This window comes from Triturus cristatus, chromosome 1_2 (assembly GCF_964204655.1).
Source record: "Triturus cristatus chromosome 1_2, aTriCri1.1, whole genome shotgun sequence".
Lineage (NCBI taxonomy): Eukaryota > Metazoa > Chordata > Amphibia > Caudata > Salamandridae > Triturus > Triturus cristatus.
The window spans coordinates 873391932-873414016 of NC_140580.1; the positions used below are offsets into that span (position 1 = coordinate 873391932).

General features: G+C 43.6%; 1 protein-coding gene across 7 annotated transcripts in view; it reads right to left on the reverse strand.

The window, feature by feature from the left end:
• PLCH2 (phospholipase C eta 2) overlaps nucleotides 1-22085 on the reverse strand; it is a 1499317-nt gene that overhangs the window by 81242 nt on the left and 1395990 nt on the right. For all 7 annotated transcript variants that reach the window (XM_085609277.1, XM_085609254.1, XM_085609273.1 and 4 more), the window contains one exon: nucleotides 127-219. In XM_085609277.1, coding sequence (XP_085465403.1) covers nucleotides 127-219 — 93 coding nt within the window. The remainder of the gene's footprint in view (nucleotides 1-126; nucleotides 220-22085) is intronic.

The window sequence follows — 22085 nt, forward strand, 5'->3', positions numbered from 1 at the left end:
CCATAACAATCCCCGAGGGACCGGCCTGTGAAGGAAATCTCCTGGTCTCCCTACAGTCAAGAAGATGTCATGCAGAAATCATGTGGATCACAAGCCCATAGCACAAAGAGATGTAGATGATCTAACCTTGCGTTTGGAAAAGCTGCCCATCAGAGACCGGCTGTATCGTTTGTGGGTGCCCATCTCTTCGCCCGATTCCACGTCATCTTCTGCTTTATTCTAATGGGGGGAAAAATGAAATCAACACTTAAGAAGTGTAGGGAAGTGACCTGTGGGTCATTGCCAGACTGTTGCTCGGGGAGCCGCATGAGAGTGTAGATGGGAAAGGATTTCTCACTTAAGAGGTCTGGAGCTTGCTATGGTCTCACTTACCTGTAGCAAGGAAGTTATTCAAATTATATGGAGATTGGGATTGTTTACAAAACGCTGCCAACCACTCAGCCCATCCTTGAAATATTCAGCCCCTCCTTGAAACATTCAGAGATATAAATACTATAGAGATTCAATACCCTCAGAAGTAATTTGTAACTAAATATGAAGCCAGAAATATTTCTTAGGAGCCCACCATGAGTGCTGAAGAATTGCCTGGTTGCCTATTAAGGCTGTTTAGTATTGATTCTACCGCATCCCTCTTACTTCCTCTACTCTTCACTACCTGTCTCTTTCTTTTACTCCTCCGCCTTCTTTTTCTTCCCTACCATCTTTATTTGTCACCTGTTTTCCTATCTTTCTCTTCCTCCATCTTTCACCCTTTTCTTATTTTTTCTCATTTGCTCTGCGTCATAGTCTGATGAAGAAAAATAAGTCATGGGGCCATATGATGATCCTATTCTCTGTGCGGTGCTGACACAGAAGGGCATTTCTTTTTTCCATCGCCTGTGCATACATTAACTCTAAAAATATCTGGGGTAGTCCTGGCGATGCTGACAGCAGAGCTCAGAAAAAAAGGCAGTAATTGCTTCTTCTTGATCCGTACTCAATTGATAAATATATTAAATAAAAATGCAACATATAGCTTTAATGAAAGAGGAACACACACTATAGTGTGTCATGTACAAACGTTGAACATTTTTACTAATGAGATAGTTATGCTGAAAATCCACCTCTCATTAACCTGAGAAGATAACAGAACAAGATATGTTTCATAGAAGTTTACCATTATATACGTGTTATTTCTTAAAAGCTGTGGTCCATAATCATCAAGAGTTAATGAAAGTTACATCTTAAACATGTAAAATTCTTCCACACAGTATTAAGTAATATATTACTCACTAAATGATATGTTAAGGTTTCAAGACAGATGCAATCTTAAGCGAAAAGGCTGCCTTACAAAAACCCAAAAGCTACCACAAATATGTTAATATTTTTCTATAACTGTAAATAACCCATATTAAAAAATGATTTAACAAGCTGTCCATATATAACTGACATTTTTCAATCATTTGTCCAATGTGTGACACCTTCATCAGGAAACAGGTGGCAGTATACGCTTCATGTCATGTAGTACTCTTGGATTTTGCAAATCATTGATAAGTTCCTACAAAGGAAGGCTGTTTTTAGAGCCTTCATATATGAATGGGAGTAGCCTATATTTGTAGAAAGAATGTTCCGTTTACCTTATTAAAGATGACCCCAAATTACATTTTAATTTTGGACTTTAAGTCTGAGAGTAGGAGCATCATCAATGCACGATTTGGTAATTTTTTCCAAAAACAAAAACAAAACAGAACTGGATTATTGGATCAATGTTTCAGAATGTGGGATAGTCGGATAGTCGTTACGGTGACTGGTTTGGGAAAGGGGTAGGAATGGCTGAGAGTGGCAGTGTTCCTGGTGAGTCACACAAACACTCTGACTCCCACCCAATAAAAATCAGAACACAAAGTCTCCCTACCACTTGTTCTCCTGGCACCGACCAGCCACTGCACTGCACAATAGTCGAGCCACAGCCGGAGCCCGGATTTATTCGGGGCTATTTATGGAAGGCGTTAATCAAAGTTGCAGGGCGATGACAGTTAAACAGCTTCTTTTCTGCCCATTTCACATTCGCATATCTGCAGACAGCAGCGTCCCATTTTTCACTTGCATGAAATATTAGCCACTTTTAAGCACCATGAAATCTTTATTAGGCACATTCATAATCCAGACAGATTTTCTTGAATGTCTTTAGACTGAAATCAACTGAAAATAATTCACATTCTTTGGACACATACAATGCCCTACCATTGTGGGCCAGCTGTAAAATAAACTATAAAGGCCGGCTCAAGGCTGCGCACAACAGAAGTGCGCAGCTCTTTCCAAGGTTTGTGTTGTGTTTCAGTAGTCTGGAAGGATACGAGTGCATAGCACACACTGTGACAATGGTGCAAATCTCCGCAGGCAGTGCTTGGTCTAAAGAAGGGATTCCAGAGCACTTCCAGATGTGCATAAGAGGGGTTTGAACATAGGCTTTGAGGGAGCAATTTAAGAATACCAGATCAAAATAGTCATGGCCCAGGTAATAATGCTAAAATCTGAGGTAGGAGGGTCAAGGCCCTGTTCAACCTAGATTTCAAACGGGAGGTGGGATGGCAACATTGTTAAAAAACAAAAAATCAGGGCTAAATTCATGATTGTTCCCAATTAGAAGAAAAAGCAAAAAATTGATGTTTTTTCTAATTTTCAATTGAAAGATCTGGAGAATTCAATTTAATTCTCTATGTTTGAATGAGAGAGACATTTTATATCTCCAAACTAATTCAAACTGGGCAGTTGATGAACTAACTACCAGTAATCAGGCTTTCCTGAGGATTGCCCTCCCTTCTGTGGCCATGTATCCAGAAACTAGTCCCATGTTATTGTTGTAATGTCTCTTTTCCTACTATTTGGTCAATACCATTGTACTGTCCCATATTACCCTCCCCCTTTCTTTTCCCTATGGTTTCTCCTTTGATCACCCTCACCGCTCGGGCTACGCGTGCAAGCCAACATTCTCTTGTCGGTTAGTGGCGACCGTTTGTTGGCTGCCTGCGTAGCTACCGTGGTGTAAAGACTGATGATTAAATAAAGGCAAGACGTTTACTCACCGAGTCCGGAGTCGACTTTTTCAACAGTTATGTTAACAGAACGCTAATAAAAGTACCATCCATTGTGCGTATATTTCTCGTATGTATACATTGTGGTTAAATTGTCATGAACAATGCTGCTTCCTGATTCATTTTCCTCAGGATGATGTTTGGTACCAGGTATACTGCATGCTTTATAATAATAAACCAACCTCACCAAATGCTCCTCCAAGCACACGCATTATGCACTCTGTGCCACCATGGTGGTGTCCTATAGATATCTGCTGGTGTGGCATATTTCCCAAACTTTCCAACCTCCCTCAACTCTCCTCTACCTGGCCTTGCCTTCCCCACTCACATTACCACAACAGATACCTGATCTGATGGTCAGGGGGCTTCTCTACAACTTTGAGACACTGCAGGTCACCGTTAGTTTTTTCTTGTGAGTCAATTACTTTAACTCCAGAAAGCAAGTGGTTCAACGTTGAATTTTCAAGCAGCTACATTCAGACCCAAATATAAGTAATGAGTGGGACTATATATACATAAATAATCTAAGTGGACAATATCTTAAGTGACATTTCAATCTCTACAGTTCTTGATTTATTGAACTAATTCTTAACTTATAGTTCATACTGTGTTGATAGATAGCTACTTATTCTTCTAAGGTTATTAGCATTTTGAATGTCTAGCTTGAGCAACTGTTGAGGCTTAAAATGTAGGTTGTCAAATAGCAAGTTAGTTAATTTTTATACCTTAAATCTTTCCATGGTCTTTTTGTGGTCAAATTTAAAACTGTACCATGTATCCTACTAAAAGATTCTGTACTGAGAGGGAATGCATGTCCCATGAATCTTACAAAATCATTGAAATACTAAGAAAATAAGAACAACCTTTTTTCTACACCATAAGGGCACCTACAAAGTATGGCCCTTATGGTCCGATTTTTCCAAGTAGAGAGAAAACATTAAATTAACGGATCAAAGCCCTTATTTAGAGTTTGGAGGACAGGATGCTCTGTTACGAACATGGAGGATGCACAGTTAGCTGTATTCCTAATGCAATATGGCATAAGACACTTGTAAAATGGCAGACATGATAACCGCCATGCTTTGACAGAGTATCCTGTCAGTTAAACTCTACATAAGGCTCCAAGTCAGCAGCGGCCGGCACAGGTATATGCAGTGGGGTAGTGGGGCGGGGCTCGTGGGAGGGGGAAAGTCGACAGACGACGGAATAGGTGTAATTAAATAAAGAAATAATACTTATTCTGTTGTCTGTCTGCCTCCCCCCCCTGCCGCGCCCTGCCCCACCATGCTTACCTGTGCCGGCCGCCGCTGGCCCAAGTCCCCAATATATGCATCCTGCAGTAACAGAAAATCTTTGTTTCCAAAAGAAGACATGATTCAAATGAATTTAAAACAATAGTATATAAATGAGCTGTCTTGCTATTCTCTTTAGTTTGGTGCTACAACAAAAAATAGGAATGTTTAGTTCTACCCCAAGTCTTTGACAGTCTCAGTATCATGCAGCATCGAAATCACATGCACATCATAGAGGAACTTGAAGAGTCCTTGGTGAGCTTAATAGTAGGTGGAAGTAGACACCATGGGACGGTGAAGAAGATGACGTTTAACCAATGTGACTACGTCCCATGATGGTAAAAGCTGGCATCAGTGGCTATTACCAGGATGCCATGCTGACTTATGTAGGGGACACCAGAAACGCGTCACGGTGACAGTCCATGTCGGTGATTTATGCTCAAAGCCTAACATTAGACGCTGACAGCCCTAACATTAAATGACATTTCTGCTTGAGCTCTTGGGCAATGAACCCAGCAAATGCAGACATCTCAGACTGCACAACTGCATCATTTTCTTGGAAAAGCATAACTTCAGCACTTTGGTGTAACCCTTGCCATATATTATGCAAATAATTGAAGTTTTAATCTTAAATCTGAAGAATTCTCTAAAGGTCTGCTATACAAATGTGCGGGGGGATAAGGGGGTGTATGAGGAGGGCTTCATCCTTTCTCTGTTTTTGTACTTTCAATTTTCACTGTAATCTCACAATAATTGCTTTCTGTTGTATTTGAAGCGTTAACATACGAATGGATCAGCTGAAAATGATATTTTATGCCAGTGCAAATGATTTCGGAACATATTGTACAGCCCTCTCAGATATAAAAGGACGTGATATACTTTAAAAAAAATAAGAATGAAAAAATTAAATGATAAAATAATAGAAAAGTAAATATTCAGGAGCTAATATGCTTTGCCCACAGGATTTATCGGTGAATCAGTCTCATTCTCCAAACTTTGAAAATACAAAATTGAATTTATATGTAGGGGGTCACAGATTGTGGTAATGATGTTTTACAAACAGGAGCCAAGCTACCATAGTAAGGGGTATATTTATGACATTTGTGGCCCAGGGCAGATCAGCAAGTCACCTTGCCGCGCTGCCCTGAGTCACAGGGAAAGGGCAGGAATGCGCCACAATTATCCAATACGCGCACTCCTGTCCTTTTCCCTTGGGATGCTGCTATATTGGCAGCCTAGCGCCGGCGCAGGCACCCTTGCACCATGGTGCTAGGGTGCCTGTCTTGCATGCAGGATTGCTTTTGCGCAGGAAGGGGCTCCTTCATGCACAAAAGCAATCCTCAGAGGCTCTTTCTTCTTTTTATGTGTGCTGGGCCATACAATGCTGCAAACATAGAAAGAGGACAAAATGAGGAGAAATAAAGATATTTCTCCTCGTTACACCTCTACAGGGAGGCGTATCCTTTTTGCGCATTCCCAGGTTTACCAGGTTTGGCAAATGTGTCAAAAATCAACACACACACACAACTCCCATTGAATGCATCCCTTGCGCAGAGTAATGTAATGCAGCAAATAGCGCTGCGTTGTATTACTCTAGATTTTGTAAGCCGATCAAAGCCATGCAAAGTGGCTTTGTGTGGCTTCAAAAATCTGTCTTACGGTTTGCATCGCTCTTGCACCATGTTGTGTGACGAAGGAGCGACGCAAACCGGGTCATTATTATGACCCTAAGTTTCTCCCAGCGATTAACAGCTCAAGAACTGCAAAGCTGCAGCTAATGAATGGCCCATTTTGGTTGTCAGAAGAGAGCCGATGTGGTCCAAATGTGCTGGCTGTTCAGCATTTTCGTTCCAGGGACTCAAATATTTTACCAATAATAAAACATCAGAGTATTTCATGAAGGCAACAGGCTACCTATATGCCTTGTGACTCATCCTCAACATGGTAGACGTTCTACCTCCAGAAACAGGTGAGAATGAGATGGAGATAAGGGAGGGCAGGGTCGGATTGGTAAGGTGGGCCCTCGGGCAATGGGCTGGTATTCGAGTTGCAGCTGTGGGCCGCTATTTTGCACAGTGTGGTGGCTGATATGGGCTAAGTCTGTGCAGTTCAGATGCCGCCACAGGCCCAGCGGGGACCTGAACGGCCTTTGCAGAGGCAGATAGGCCTCTATTACCTCACTTTTACCAGTAAGTGGAGATGTCATTCCCAGAGTCTCTTGCTGGGCTGGTCAATTAATGTATGCAGGTCGAGCAGGGGCAGGGGGCCTGAGCAGAAGTGACCTCCCTTAAATTCAGGTGTGGCTCACCAGTGTGAACTAATCAGTAAACAAAGAGTCCTGGCAACATTTGAAAATCTTAGTGAATTAAAGAAAACATGCCTCTTTTATAGAAATCTCTCTCCTTCTTTTTATAACACTTAAAACCCTGAAGCAGTGTTTTGAAAAAAGACGCAATCAGCAAATGTAGGCCACATTTGTTTAGGGTGCCTGGGCCAATTTTTGATCCCAATCCAACCCTGGGAAGGGGGCAGGTCAGACTTTGGATGGAGTCACCTATCACATCCAGACATGTGCCTTATAACCCTGTAGACCCAGACATATGATTGCCATGGCCAGTGATCAGGGACAAAGACCCTTTTCTTCCAAAGAAACCATTTCATCTCAGCTTGATTGGTCTATTGCCGGGATCTCTATTTCTTTAAAAAACGCTGAAGTCTTCTTCCTTTGAGATGCTTGGATGAGTCTCAATAGCAGTCTTCAGCGTGAAAGCCCCGAGAAAATAGCATCCCTTCCTTGTGTAGTAAAAAAAAGGTAACGCTTGTCACACAAAACCATTACATTTAAAAATACTACAAGAAGCACATCTTGTGTACTCAGTCGCAGTGATAAATGTTCATCTTAAAAGGGCTAACTGAGGCCACCAGCCATTTATTTTAAAATGTTTTCACTTTGAGTGATTGTTATGCTCAGTTGTTCCTTTTATTTTTTTACTTGAAAGAGATACGTCTGAATTTTGTAGATAAAAATGGAATTGGATTTGCCCACGTGTGCATGAGTGTGCTGGGAAGGAGTATGTGTGGGTTGGGTGCATGCTTGGGTATTTCCACTTAGGGCAGAAAAACCCTGTTGGTGGTTGAGAGGGGACGAGGGGGTGCAGAATGCAGCCATTCACAACAAGGAGGAAATTCGGTGCATACAAATCGATAAGCTGACGTACATATCAGGAGACGGTGGTCCATGAATTCCAAAACAATATTTTAAATTCAGCAATTCCCCAAAACGGATAAGCTCATAGGGGCAGATTTATGTTGCACTTGCGCCACTTTTGCGCCGCCGTTGTGTCACTTTTGTGACGCAGCAGCAGCGCAAATCCTGCGCCATGGTGCGGGGTATTTACAACGTGACACATCTGGGAGATGCGTTACGTTGTAAAGCCCTGCGCCACATGTAGGCGTTCCAGGGCAGATGGGGGCGTTCCGGCGCAGGAACGCCTCCTAAAAGTGGCTGAGTGAAATCTACGAGATTTCACTCAGTCACTTTTAGGCCCATGCTGCGTCAAAACCCTGCGCCTGCTTGAAGCAGGCGTAAGGATTGACGCAGCATTGTACAGATAGGGCCCCCCAGAACATTGCTGGAGCTGCGTCGCGCTTGCGTCGCAACTCCAGCAATGCGCCACTTTTACGGCACAGATGCGTCACGCATCTGTGCCGTTTTTGCCCCATGGTGCGCCGCATTATAAATGCGGTGCATCCATGGTGGCGCAGCTGTGGCGCATAATAATTGGCGCATCCCTGCTGATATGCAGGGATGCGCCAGTTAACATAAATCTGCCCCATAGTGCGCACGAAATTTAAAGTACTATGATGTGTTACCTAATCTACTTCTCGCCTAACCCTATCCGAGAAGAATTCACATTGGCTAGTTGCTTGATGCATGACTGGCATACAGGTTTTTGTACATCGAATTTATTCGGTTTGAGTTGCGGCTTGGAATTATCTTTAAAATATAGATTTTTTTTTCTGCATACAGACGACAAAATAAGACAACAGACTGTATCGAGGCCTCATTGGAGGGTGCAGAAAATGAGAAATTCCATCACCATTAACAACCAACCTCGCCGCAAGGCGAATTGGAAATGTTAATAGAGTTTCCTGGTTACAGCTGCGTTTTTTTCCCAGCCAGAACAACATTCTTTCTGTTGTCGAATGTGAAAACCCGACATGAGGCAAAATGCGTGCATTTGCTCATAATATTCTCTTGTGCGTACGGCAAAAGCATTAGATTATGCACCGCTTCCTCCTCATCGAATATGACGGAATTGAAATATCATACATTTAAGTGCCGCCAGGGGGCACTGTACACACACAGAAAACGCCGCCTCCGGTCGCAAGGATCTCAAAACGCCAAGAACCCGCTCGTCTTTTAAAATACAAATACAAATAAAAATACACTCCATTTGGAGACTTCACAACCCGTAATCTTTCTGTTTAAACACCAGAAACAGAGTTAGATGCTTTTAAAGGAGTGTTTTCAATGGCACTGTGTATTATGCTCAGCTGGTGAGCCAAGACCTCTCGTCCCGAGGGTTTAGCCACTTATTTAGTCATCACTGAACCTTTCCAATGTGGCCGTGAGTCTTCCAGGAGTGTTCAATTGCTGGGAACTGCAATTCCTCCTGATCTCAGAACACCTTACTGCACCGGCGTGAAGGAGGCCCTCTGGAGCTGCATTACACCACAGAGCGTACGGTAAAATCTGAATAACCAACCTACCGTAGACAGGGCTGAGCATACACACCTGCTCAGCCCAGCATCCTCTCACGGGTGACAGTGCGCTTAACAAATACACATAACTATACCTTCCAATTCACACGGTGCCTCCGCGTGTCACATGATTTCGGGTCCCTTCACACGGTCACCCGGAGAGTGGCCGAAATCACACGGTGTCAGGAAAAACGAGCTGAAAACTTTGTAAACAGTGGATTTTCAGCTCGTTTTTGTAGGCTGTAAGTAGCCAATGCATAAGAGGTGTGAAAACACCCCAGAACATCAGGGGCAGTCTTAATGACCCTTTGTTTTTATTTTTCTGCAAGAGGCGTGGGGGTAGGGTGGGGGACTTGATGAGGGGCATAGTGCCTCTTAGGTAGCTCTCGGCAAGAGGCCCTGCCCCTTAAGGCCCCACCCCCTGCTCACACGGTGGCATTGATTTGTAAATTGGCAGGAATGACATAACACATGAGTGTCTGGTGGTGTCCACGGCAGAAGCAGACGAAGAGCTGAGACCACAGCGGGATGACAAATACATGCGTGTTTTTATTTCTCTGATACAAATTGTGATCTGACCCAACTTTAGACACAATGGGGCAGATTTATGAGCCCCTTGCGCCACTTTTGCGTCACTTTTAACATGGGAAAAGTGACGCAAAAGTGGCGCAAGGGGCTCATAAATCTGCCCCAATATATATTTATGGTAGAGCCTGAGTTATATGGTAATCATATGGGATGGTACAAGTGGGAAGTACTTGAAAATGACGTCCTCCTCAGAGGTGGACAATTCTCACAGTGTCCACAGCTAGTGTCGTCAGGTGCATAGATGTCATTGGAAACACCAGGATTTCTGTCATTACACATCTTGGTGCATTCTGGAAGTCTTGGTTGACTTTCTTTGCTACAGCTGGACAGAGGTAGTGTATTGCAATTGCTTGAAAATGAGTGGAACAAGGGTTCCCCACAGGTGCTATTCAGAGTCCGCAATGAGCATCAGAGTGCCTTATGGATGCCAGAGGAGGGTAATTCAGTTTCCCAGGTCCTTTCCAGTTTTTTTTTCTTTACACTTGGGGAATAGTATTCCTGATTTACAATGGCATACGCAGGACAACAATTTCCAGAACGCAAAGTAAAAACCTTCACTTCGTGAGCTACTCTTGCATGGAACTGGGATAGGTGGGATCTCTGGTAACTCAGACAGCATGTTCATTTAATCGTTGTCCTACTGTACATGCTGTATAGAGAGTGACACTTCTAAAACACAACTAAGAATCCCAGAACGCAAAGAAAAAATCCTGGACTGAATGGGCTACTCATCCATGGAACTGGGAAACGTGAATGCTCTGACTGGTTAAGTTTTGCTGGAACCTTATCCAGGGAGCACTCTCAGTCTTTGAATCCTGGGACTTGTAGTCTTGCTTATTCCATTATAAAAGAGGACTTAACATCCCAGAATCCAAAGAAAAAAAGCCTGAACTGGACCAGCACATCATGCATGGACCTGGGAAACTTGGCAGCTATGCGCGCACAGACTGAGCTATCTTTCCGACCCATATTTCACGCCACGGCTGTGATGGCCTCCGGCTCGCAGTCAGCCACAGGGAGCCTGATCCAGCCGAGATTTAGTATTCCAGCCCTGGCAGTCGCTTCGGAATGAGCGCAGGCACAGCTAATTGTCAATCACCACTACAAGCTAATGAAAGATGTTCCCTACATGAAAATATAATCTTCCCGCAGGGAAAAAGCGAGGCTTTTACCGTGGAATTCTCAGAGCTCATCTGGTTCATCTAAGCAAATGCATCTTCCCTTCCAAACATGCATGATGGACATAAACAGGCGAAGCCGTCAGTGATGCTACCCATGCCCAGCATAGACAATGAGGACCAGCCCGACGGTGCAGCTGGTAATATGCCAAGGTCATCCAGTCCTATCTCCCCTCTTGAAGCTTGAAACAAGCCTCGTTTTACTTATCGCCCATCAGCCTGAAAAAGCTAAAAACAATCAGAAGTAAATCTCTCCCTTCTACTCTATGGGGCTATCTCCAGTGAGTGGAACACTCTATCTGGCATGCTAAGGATTGAAGATGATTTCCTAAAGACAGATCTAGTCTGCTGTCTACCACGAAGGATGGAAAATTCACAAGGCAGGGGAAGGTAGCAGACTCAATGAGCCACCACTATGTGACAGCAGATCACAAGAAAACAGCAGAAAAAGTAAGTGTTTTATATTGTGAGGACCCCAAAGAGCACACAAATGGCAAAATGTTACTTAGCCTGAAACTGTTAAAACCCTTGCACAGTTCCAGTCTACCATTTAGGCAGTGCTTATTTTGTAAATAAAAATAGTTGCCAGGGCTCCTGCCAGGTGGCCACTGCAGCTTCCACCACACATACCTCCTGCCATGCTGCCAAGGATTGTAACAAGACAACTACTAGCCATCACACTCCTACAAGTGTGACAATTCGGACTATTTCAGGCCCCAAATCTATAAGAATAGCTTGGGCGGCAGGGAATAGTCATTTTTAATGTATATCAAATTAAAAATTAACTGTTGTTGTGGTCATCTCTAAATTAGCCAGACAATGCCACCTTGTGGCAGACTGTCACAATTAAGTTGACAATTAAGTGCAAGTGCTCAGCACCGGAAACCACTGGCTCAAATTAAGCACTGCAGTTGGGCACATCAGGCTAGGCAGAGACCCTCTCAACCTTAGATCTGAATCAAAACAGTAATTTTGTTTCAGATTTTCAAAATATAATTGAAAAGAGCTTCTTTTTTGTTACAGGAGAGTTTCTAACTAAGATGTCATGGCATAAAAAGCCAACTTGTTGAAGGGCCATCCTTGCACTCGTGCTTGCTCACCATACACACCATAGACATAGATATCATAGTGCTTTGGCAGAGGTGGCCTGTCTGTCAAACGGCTCCATGTCATGCAGGAGATCTTCAGCTAGTCCTGGTTTTCCTGCCAACATCAGTAAGCATGGAGGAATATGTAAATCGCCACTTACAGCTTGGAAACAAATTACAAATCTCATCGGGCTCTATGCCGTTGGTGGATAAGATGAGATTTTGACTTGTCAAGAGCAGCCATGTATATCATGGCCCCTTCTCTAGAGCTTTCTAAAATATGCGTAATTTGCTTTTACATAATTTTGCTACATTTCAGGAAAATGACAATAAAAATCCATTATTACGCACCATATTTTAGCATGTTGTTAGTAACCCAAGGTTACTTTTCTCGCAAAAAGAGGTATGAAAATGCAATTGCAGTGAACAGCAACAGTTCGTGTTCTGGTTGTTTGCGTTGCTCCTGCGTTATAATTTTTCTGCAACCTGTAATTACTCGCTGTGGCGTAATGGAGGAATTTCACCCAAAAAGCACAATGCAAAATCCCCCAAAATAGTCGAATTACACCAGCGTAATTCATATTTCACCTGAGCCGAATTCTCCAACATTATCTCAGCTTGTCAGTGTGAGCAGTGCGCGCTAATCTACCAAATCCTTGGTCCATTTCAATAGCAACTCTCTAAACTCCATCCCTATTGTATTGCTGCATCGTTACTTTTTGGCCATATAAATGTTATGTCATACCTGCCAATTTACAAATTAATGCCACAGTGTGAGCAGGGGGGGGCCCTAAGGGGAAGGGCCTCTTGCCGAGAGCTACCTAAGAGGCACTCTGCCCCTCACCAAGTCCTCCACCCCTACCCCCATGCCTCTCCCAGAAAAATAAAAACAAAGGGTCATTAAGAATTAAAAAAATTATATATATATATATAGATATTTTTTACATACACATACTCTGACTTATTAACTTGGTCAGTTTTCCCTTGCCCGTGATTTTTTCCCATGCCCTGCCTAAAGAATTAAAAAATAATTATTTTTAGAAGCTCAGAAAAACAAATTTCAGGACGAGCTGAAAGGACATCCTGCCAGAGCTCATTAAAAAAATGATTACAAATAAATTATTTTAAAAGCGTCGACAGAAAGTCCTCCCTCGGCTCAACTCCCTCCTGCCCACTCGTCCGCTGGGATTGTTAGGAATATCAATAAAGGGAGCAGTGCACGGTTCCGCCCGAGGGCAGAGCTCCATATCTGTGCTCAGCACTCAACAAGCCTTTGCTGCTATCAGCAGACTTAATTAACGTTTAATATTATGGTGGATCAAATGGGTGCCTTGTGCAATTGGAGTTCGACGGAGGGTTGGGGGGGGGGGGGGGTGCAGAATAATAAGGTTACCTGGTGCCCCGGGCACTGCATGTGTTTGCAAGCAAACCTTGGTTCGACACCCTTAAATATTGTCACGTCTGCAGAACAGGAGTATTCTGTTGATTTAGCACACATTAAATGAGCGGGAATAAATTTAAAACACACCTGGGGAGTGAATTAGAGGCTGGCTGGACAGCTAATTCTGCTGAACTAATGGATTTGTATAGTGAAGTATTAGCACTTGGTGGAACAGTGGATGGTCACTAACCTGGGGCGCTCGTAGGGATCCAGATATGCTGAAGCCGAGGGTTTAGGGAAGGGGTGGCACTCAGGGCTGGACTGGGAACTCAACGCAGCCCTGGCAATTTTGTCAGATCAGACCCCGAGGGGGGGCCAGTCAGGGGGTGTGCAAATGTTAAGCACTGCTGCTGTTGTCCCTGGGGGCCGATATTGGAGCACTGCTGCTAACCCTGGCCCCACCGCTGCAAAACCGGCCCCCACACTTCCAGCCTCCCGGGGCAATGCTGGTAGCCCGGTGCGGCCAAGGGTGGCAACCAGGGCCGTACTGGGAGCCGAAACCGGCCCGGGCAAACTGCTCGACCTGCCCCCCTGGGGGGGGGAGAGGGGTGCTATCGAGCTCTTTGCTAGGGCCGGTTTCAGCCGACTTTGTTACCGGGGGCTGATATTGCCGGTCCCCGGAAACAAAAACAGCCCCCAGGGGCCTAGAACCGGCCCCCAACCTGGCGGCCCGCCGGGGAAATGCCTGATGCCCGCTACGGTCAGTCCGGCCCTGGTGGCAGCCACAAGGTGACTCTTCCAGTTACTTCATTCATTTTGTTGTTGAGGAGTGCCAGCTCTGGGTCGGAAATGTCCGCTGGTTGGTTCTGGAGAGTGTGACGTAAGTTCAGCTCTCTGTGAAGCACAGTATGTCTCTTTAGGTTTTTCATTTATGCCTCACTGAACATGACAGTCATATTTGTGCCTCCATGTAAAGGAATTGAAAACCTTAAACATGGTTCATTGATCACGCAAAGTGCACTGCTTCTTTGGGGACTGCTGTCCTCTTAGCGTTCGAAAAGAGACTGGCAGTAGTGACATCTGTGCATAATTTGTGCAGGAGCCCAAAATTGTGTTCATAAGCCTGCAGCCAGCGTTATCAAAGTTTGGGGTGCTGAATACTAAGGCTGTGTAGACTTGACTCCACTTCATGCCTCTTTAATCCACCACCAGCCGCTCCCTGCCTCTTTACCTCAGCCTAGGACGTTCTTTTTCATTTCTGCTTTACCCCTTCATCGCTGTTTTTCCGTTTTTCTCTTTCTCCTTTCTCCCCATTTTGTTTGCTCTCTTTTGCTCTGAATCAAAGTCTGTGTAGGAAAAATGAGTGTCGGCCTGCAGTAATGAGTGCAGGTGGAGCACACCTGCAATCACCGGCTCAAATTAAGCACTGGGTGACAGTATCAATTTTAAGTGAAAGGAAAGGCCCATTTACCCTTTCCCCTTCAGAGCCAAATGCCTACTGGCGTGCCATGTTAGAAGGTGTATCACGGTCACTCAAGTAGGTTCTTTGCTCCATCTTTCTGTGACTTCGATGGGAATGTCTGTGCACTAGGCATGTATGGGGTAGGATCAGCGTGGTGTGTGGTATGCTTTACTGGCTTGGCACAGAAATCCATCTTCATATTCCTTTTTGTATTTATGAATACATAAAATTGAGAGTGTAGGTAAGAGGCAAGAGCATACCTCCCCCCATCAAGTAGACCAGAAGTTGAGTATGCTCCTTCTCATACCTCGCAGCCAAGACCGGAACGACCTTGCGCAACAGCTCAGAACCTTCCCCTCCCTCATGGACTTCCAAAGGCATCCCACTCCCATAACAAGCTCAGAATCGTACACTGATCACGCAAGGGGTGTGCAGGAGCCCAATGTGTGGAGGGAAATTGCAAAAGGTTGTTGGAAAGCTTGAGATGTCATGAATTCTCATGACCTGACCAGGGTTAGGCAGTGCTTAATTTGTAAAAAACAAAAGTGCCAGAGCTTTAGTTAGGAGGTCTCTGCAGCTTGCACTACCCATTGACACTGCCGTCATTGCCAGTGACAGTACACACACAACTACTAACCAGCACACTGCTACAAGTGTAACAATTCAGCCTAGTCCATGCCCCCAGATCTATAAAAATGGCTTTGGCGGCAGGTATTGGTTGTTTTAATGCATAATGAATTAATAAACACTTGCTGTTCTGCTCATCTGTAAACTATAAAACCAGCGCCACCAGGTGGCAGCTTTAATAAGTGCCAGTGTCAACAATTAAGTACTCGTGTCAACAATTAAGAGCTGGTGCTGAGCACCGGAAACCACCGGCTCAAATTAAGCACTGGGGATAGGAGTTACAAAGTAGTGTGACTGAGACGACAAGTATGTGGACGAGCCAGAATGTCATATTGCTAGATTCTGTTCAGGTTACATCCAACCATTGACAAGTCAAGCAAGGAGAGCTATAGATCGACTGGACCAGTGCTATGAACTGGAGTAAGTGTGTTGCTCGAATGCATCCCCCAGAGGAGCGCCAGACTTGTGGAATCAGCAGCCCAGCTGCCCAGTGAAAGGGGGCTGTTCAAGGGTTCAGGGATCCGTTCGTGTCCACGCAGAAGAGCACTGTGTAGAAGAGGCTGTGCGGGGAGGACAAAGAACTAACATCAACACTACCTGGCCCCGGGAAGGGGGGGGAGGAGGAATGAGTGTGGCCCAGGGGGAGGATGAGCTCTACCAGGTACTCTGTCCGTGACCACCAGAATGCACCCCAAATGGGAAGGAGGATGAGCTCTACCAGAAACTGAGTGATGAGACCCCACTGTCCGTGACCATCATAATGCACCCCAAATGGGAAGGAGGACGAGATGGCTTGCCTTTCCCTCCTGGCTCGGAAGTGGTCCATGGAGTTCCCTGGTGAGGATAAGCTGTGACACGCCATGCAAACCACTTGTACCTGCACAGTGGAGATCTTCCTGACCAGTCATGTTCTACGTAGATTTTTGGGCATCCCCGGCTTGGGAAAAGGTAACAAAGTCCTTCGGGTTTAAAGATACGAGCCTATGATGTATTGCAGCATTGAAATATTTGGAACCATTTAGAGCCTTTCTCAAGACACACACTTTCACACTGTGGCTCCTTCAAAATATCTAAAGGTTTCAGAAGTATTCCATTTAAAAGCTATCACCTGATCCTTACCAGGATAGGGTCGCAGAGGGAGGGGCCAGAGGACAACTCCACCCCCGGGTGTTTGGTAGGGTGGGGTCTCTGTTTCTTTCACCAGGAGTCTGGAGGCTCTCCCATCTCCTGTGGGTCATCCAGGATATGGGTTTGACATGAATTCGCCTTCTATCATTTGGATAACATTTGTAATAATAAATTAGAGGGATTTTTGATTGTGCAGTGCACATTGGGTACTGAGCCACAATGAATCATTTTTGTATATGTATGGATACCTTCCATGCTAGTAAGAGGTTTCGTACGTAGTGTACTGAAGAGAGAAGTGGCCTTCAGCAGTTCAAGCTTGCCAATGGTGCCTAGAGGTGTATCTCAAACCTGCTTTAGAGAGTGAGATGGAAGAGATGGCTCAATGATCATTCAGTCTTTGAACTCCCTCCTATGGTGTGCCATAATGTGCCAGCAGGTATGGGTTTTGCTGGAGTGTCAACCAACCGGACTGAGAACTCCAACCCATCCCCCAAGGGAGACAAAACGACCATCACTTGGTAATGAATGGAGATTGCATGGTCTGCATTGTTTTAAAATTGCCTTTGTATGGTGCCTAATAGCTCTGGCGCAGCGATAAAGTGTTTTTTTTGCATGCTTAGCACAGCCAATCTGAATTAGATGGATACCTAGGATCTAGAAGTGAATGGCCAATTTACAGATGCCACTTACCCACGTTATTCAGTGTGATCGTGGGCACATTACATTATTACCCAGTGCTCCAATCTTTATAACTCAGAAAATGGAGGGCTTCATTTACGAAGCCCCTAGCGGCACTTTTGAACAGCAGGGGCATCACTTTTTTGATGCTCCAGTGGCACAATGTGCTACAGCACATTTACAAGGCCACGCAAAGCCACTTTGCATGGCTTTTCATGGCCTTGTAAATATGTGCCCCTTTCATGCAGAACACTGCGTGAAAGGTGAGTTCCATGGGTGTTGCTGTGGGTTTTCCCACCCAACACCCATGGAATCTGAAGCATTCCCAGATTTACGAGAAATCATAAACCTGGTAATGCATCAGATTCTAACGCCACCCCAGGTGTGACGTTAAGGAGGTGCTTCCAGGAGAAATATCATTCTGCAGCACACATAGAAAGAGGAAAATACCTCCTGTGGTTGTTTTTATGCAGGAAGGTGTCCATTCCTGCACAAAAGCAATCACCCCTACAACGTAGACAGCCTTGCACCATGGCACAAGGGTGCCTGTATTGGCGCATGGCAGCCCATTGTGCACCAGCACAGAGGAAAAGGACAGGAATGCGCCGTATCTCATAGATACGGCACTTTCCTGCCCTTTTCTTTTGACGCAGGGCAATGCAGCAAGATTCCTTGCGGCACTGCCCTGAACTAAAACCTAGTAAATGAGACCCGGAGAGCACAATGAAACAAGGTTTTTAATTATTCCTTCCAATAGTTAAAGGATTGTATATAAAAAGGACACTAAACATTAATTGGTTAAATGGCAATATGTGATAATTACAGCTCCTAGAAGTGGTGTATGTAGCGCTGTATAACAGACAACTTATTATTATTATTATTATTATTCACCAAATGTCTGGTCCACCAGCACTAGGGGATCTGCAATCGATATGGTATATCGGCCCCATGTCACTCTTTCTCATGGTGGTCTCTAATTACTTGGGGATTATCGGGACTTTGAGTCAAGGTTGGGAATAACCATCTGTGCCACAAATGAAAACACAAAAGCAATTACACCGCTTCGTCTCACCATCTCATTCCATGGAGCAAACAGATAAGTACATAAGGCTGATGAAAAGGACAGCCGATTGGTTCAAGCAAAACATCTCTTAGTCATCAGAGCCCAGGAACAGCATCCAGGTGTGCCTTGCGATTGTGTGCGCAAAAAGACATGATCGCTGCCTGCGAATGTGCAGACACCATGGTAAGTCTTCACGGGTGTCTGACTGTCATTGCAACCAGACTCCAAGGGCCTCCTTTATGAAAAGTGGTGCATCGCTGAGGAAAAACAGCGATGCAACACTTTTCATTGCGCCCTCCTTGAGACACCATGGATATGCCATATTTACACTACGGTGCTCCATGTCACAGGGATTGACCAGATAAGTAAGGAATCCTGGCATATCAGGTGGCTCAGTAATGACGCATTGCTGGAGTATTTCGGTAAAGTGATGTTACTACAGCAATTGTCTCATTACACATAGGCGAGTCCTATGTCAAAGGTCCTGAATCACTCCTTACACCTGCTTGAAGCAGGCGTAAGGATTTGACGCATTCAAGTCGTAGAAGTGGCGCACTTCTTCGAGGCTTTTTTTATGTAGGAAATCCCACCCTGCATACATTATACCTGATGCAGTCATAATGTAGCGCAGGCATTTACAAAGTGGCGCATCTACCTAGATGCGTCACTTTGTAAATAGGGTGCAGTATGGCGCATTGATACAGCGCTGCAGCATCACCAAAAAGTGATGCAACCGCGGTGTAAGCCTTTCATAAATAAGGGCCCAAATGTGCCCATCGTCTGTCTTTCTTGGGCATACATTAGCTTTTCTAATATTTTATGATCAATTCACTGATCCGTGTATTGAAGTTACTAAGAGAACACGCGGTGAGGAGGCATTAAAAATATCGAGCTAATTTTGTTTAAAAAACTTGGCTCTGTCTCAATACTTCTCCTCTCTTGCAGCCCGTTACCTCTGAAAAAGGGGATGTGTGGTCTCAGAAGTGAGTATTTTATATTATACAGCGTGTTCACAGCCCCGTAGCATCTAAGCTGGCTCTGAACAACACAAGAGCCTTACTGTGGTCAATTATTGACTTTTTTTTAAAGGTGACAAGCCCCAAAACACTCTTGAATGTAATGACTTGCTACACGGACATGGGGCATAATTCTTGCTACTGCTCTTCAATGTGGTCATTACAGTGCTCCCTTTTCACACCAGAACCAAATGCTTTCCAGTGCAAAAAACGAAATATGCTTTCTTTAGGAAAGAAAACATTAACTAATTTTCCTCCAGCCTCATCTTGTGAAGCCTATAAGTGTGGACAATGTAACTGACTGCTCTGCAAATTTTACAAGAACTCTCCATTTGAAAATGTATTAAATATTTATACATGTGACTGTCCTGCCGAAGGCTTTGGTCCCAGACTGAAACAGTTGTGACATATACAAGAGTAGATATGGTTCAAATACTGTATGTAATGTACTTTACAACATATACATTTTAAGTGGAAAGGGAATGCACACTGTTGTGATCTCTCTATTCAGGTTGTCAACTGTATATATTAGATTTGGGCTCAGATCTCTGTATTGGGGTGAATGCATGACATTGTTCACCATTCTGTCCACCACTTGTTCTTTTTGCATTCGTCAGTCCGAGTGGGGCGGGTATGCCCAGGCATGGGTCCCTTGCCACTGGGCTCAAGCTAGACTGGCTGATGAGGGGTGAACCCCAAAACGGTAAACAACCAAAATATAGAATCCAAAATATAGACAGGACAGAATATTGACTCCAAAATATAGATAGGACAGAATATCGAATTACCAAAATATAGATAGGACAGAAAATCGAAATTGGGGTATGATATATCGATTTCCTAAATATCGAATTTAAAATATCGATTTCCATAATATCAATTTTTTTTTAGTGTTATGTATGGTAGTATATGTGTTAAAATTATGTATTATTTTTGTAATGTATGTTTAATTTTTTTTAAGTAATGATGGTTATGTAATTTAATGTTTGCGTAATTTAATTCCGTAGCGGGTTGTGGGTTTATAGGGGAATAGGGTGGGAAGTAATTTAATTATAGTAAATTAAATATTCATTTTTATTTAGCCGTATTGCTAATTAATTCATTGATAATTATTACTTGGTAATTATTTTTTATTAATTGGTAATTAATTTTTTTAATTGATTAATTGATAATGTTAATTGTATTTTTTAATTTTGGGAGTGGGTTGTGGGTTTATAGGGGAATTGGGTGGGAAGTAATTTAATTGTAATAAAGTAAATATTAATTTTTATTTATATGTATTGATAATTATTTATTAATTGGTAATTAATTTTTATTAATTGGTAATTATTTTTAATTAATTTTTTATTGGCATTGGTAATTTATTTAATCTTATTTTAATATTAAGTCACTACTTTCACTACTGTTGCACTCTCAGGAGTGGGAATAGTAATTTTTACCCTCCCGCTATCCAACGCTTTCCCTACTGTTGCACTCACTGGAGTGGGAATAGTAATTTGTACCCTCCCGCTATCCAACGCGTTTTTCCTACTGTTGCACTCTCTGGAGTGGGAACAGTATTTGTTACCCTCCCGCTATCCAACGCTTTCCCTACTGTTGCACTCTCTGGAGTGGGAATAGCAATTTTTACCCTCCCGCTATCCAACGCTTTCCCCACTGTTGCACTCACTGGAGTGAGAATAGTAATTTTTACCCTCCCCCTATCCAACGCTTTCCCTAATGTTGCACTCTCTGGAGTGGGAATAGTCATTTTTACCCTCCCGCTATCCAACGCCTTCCCTTCTGTTGCACTCACTGCAGCAGGAATAGTAATTTTTACCCTCCCGCTATCCAACGCTTTCCCTACTGTTGCACTAACTGGAGTGGGAATAGTGATTTTTACCCTTCCGCTATCCAACGCTTTCCCTACTGTTGCACTCTCTGGAGTGGGAATAGTAATTTTGACCCCTACGCTATCCAACGTTTTCCCTACTGTTGCACTCACTGGAGTGGGAATAGTAATTTTTACCCCTACGTCCCCTACGCTATCCAACGCTTTCCCTACTATTGCACTCACTGGAGTGGGAATAGTAATTTTTACCTTCCCGCTATCCAACGCTTTCCCTACTGCTGCACTCTCTGGAGTGGGAATAGTAATTTTTACCCTCCCACTATCCAACGCTTTCCCTACTGTGGCACTCTTTGGAGTGGGAATAGTAATTTTTACCCCTACGCTATCCAACGTTTTCCCTACTGTTGCACTCACTGGAGTGGGAATAGTAATTTTTACGCTCTCACTAGCCAACAAAATCTCTACTTTTTTTTACATTACATGTATTATTTTTACATTTTAAGCTTTTTTATATTATTTTAAGTATGTTTTATTTAATTGTTTTTAATATTTAATTACTTTTATATTATTTTTAATACTTTTAAAAAATTCGATATTTTAGTTAACTATGTTTTAACATTCTATATTTTGGAATTGATATTTTAGTACTTACCTGTTTGTAGATAGGGATTCTATATTCTGTACTTCGATATTTTGGAGTCGATATTTTGGGCATTCTTTATTATGTCCCTCGATATTTAGTCACTGAACCCCCCCAAAACAGGTCCCAGGATGCTTGTTTCTGGTCCACGGAGGGCCTTACAGTTCGGGCTGGACTGTTCATATTGGGAGCAGGGTCAAGACTGATTTGAATATGGCTGGGTACAAACTGGAATGGCATGGGGAGCAAAAAAATGATGTATTTAGGACCAGCTC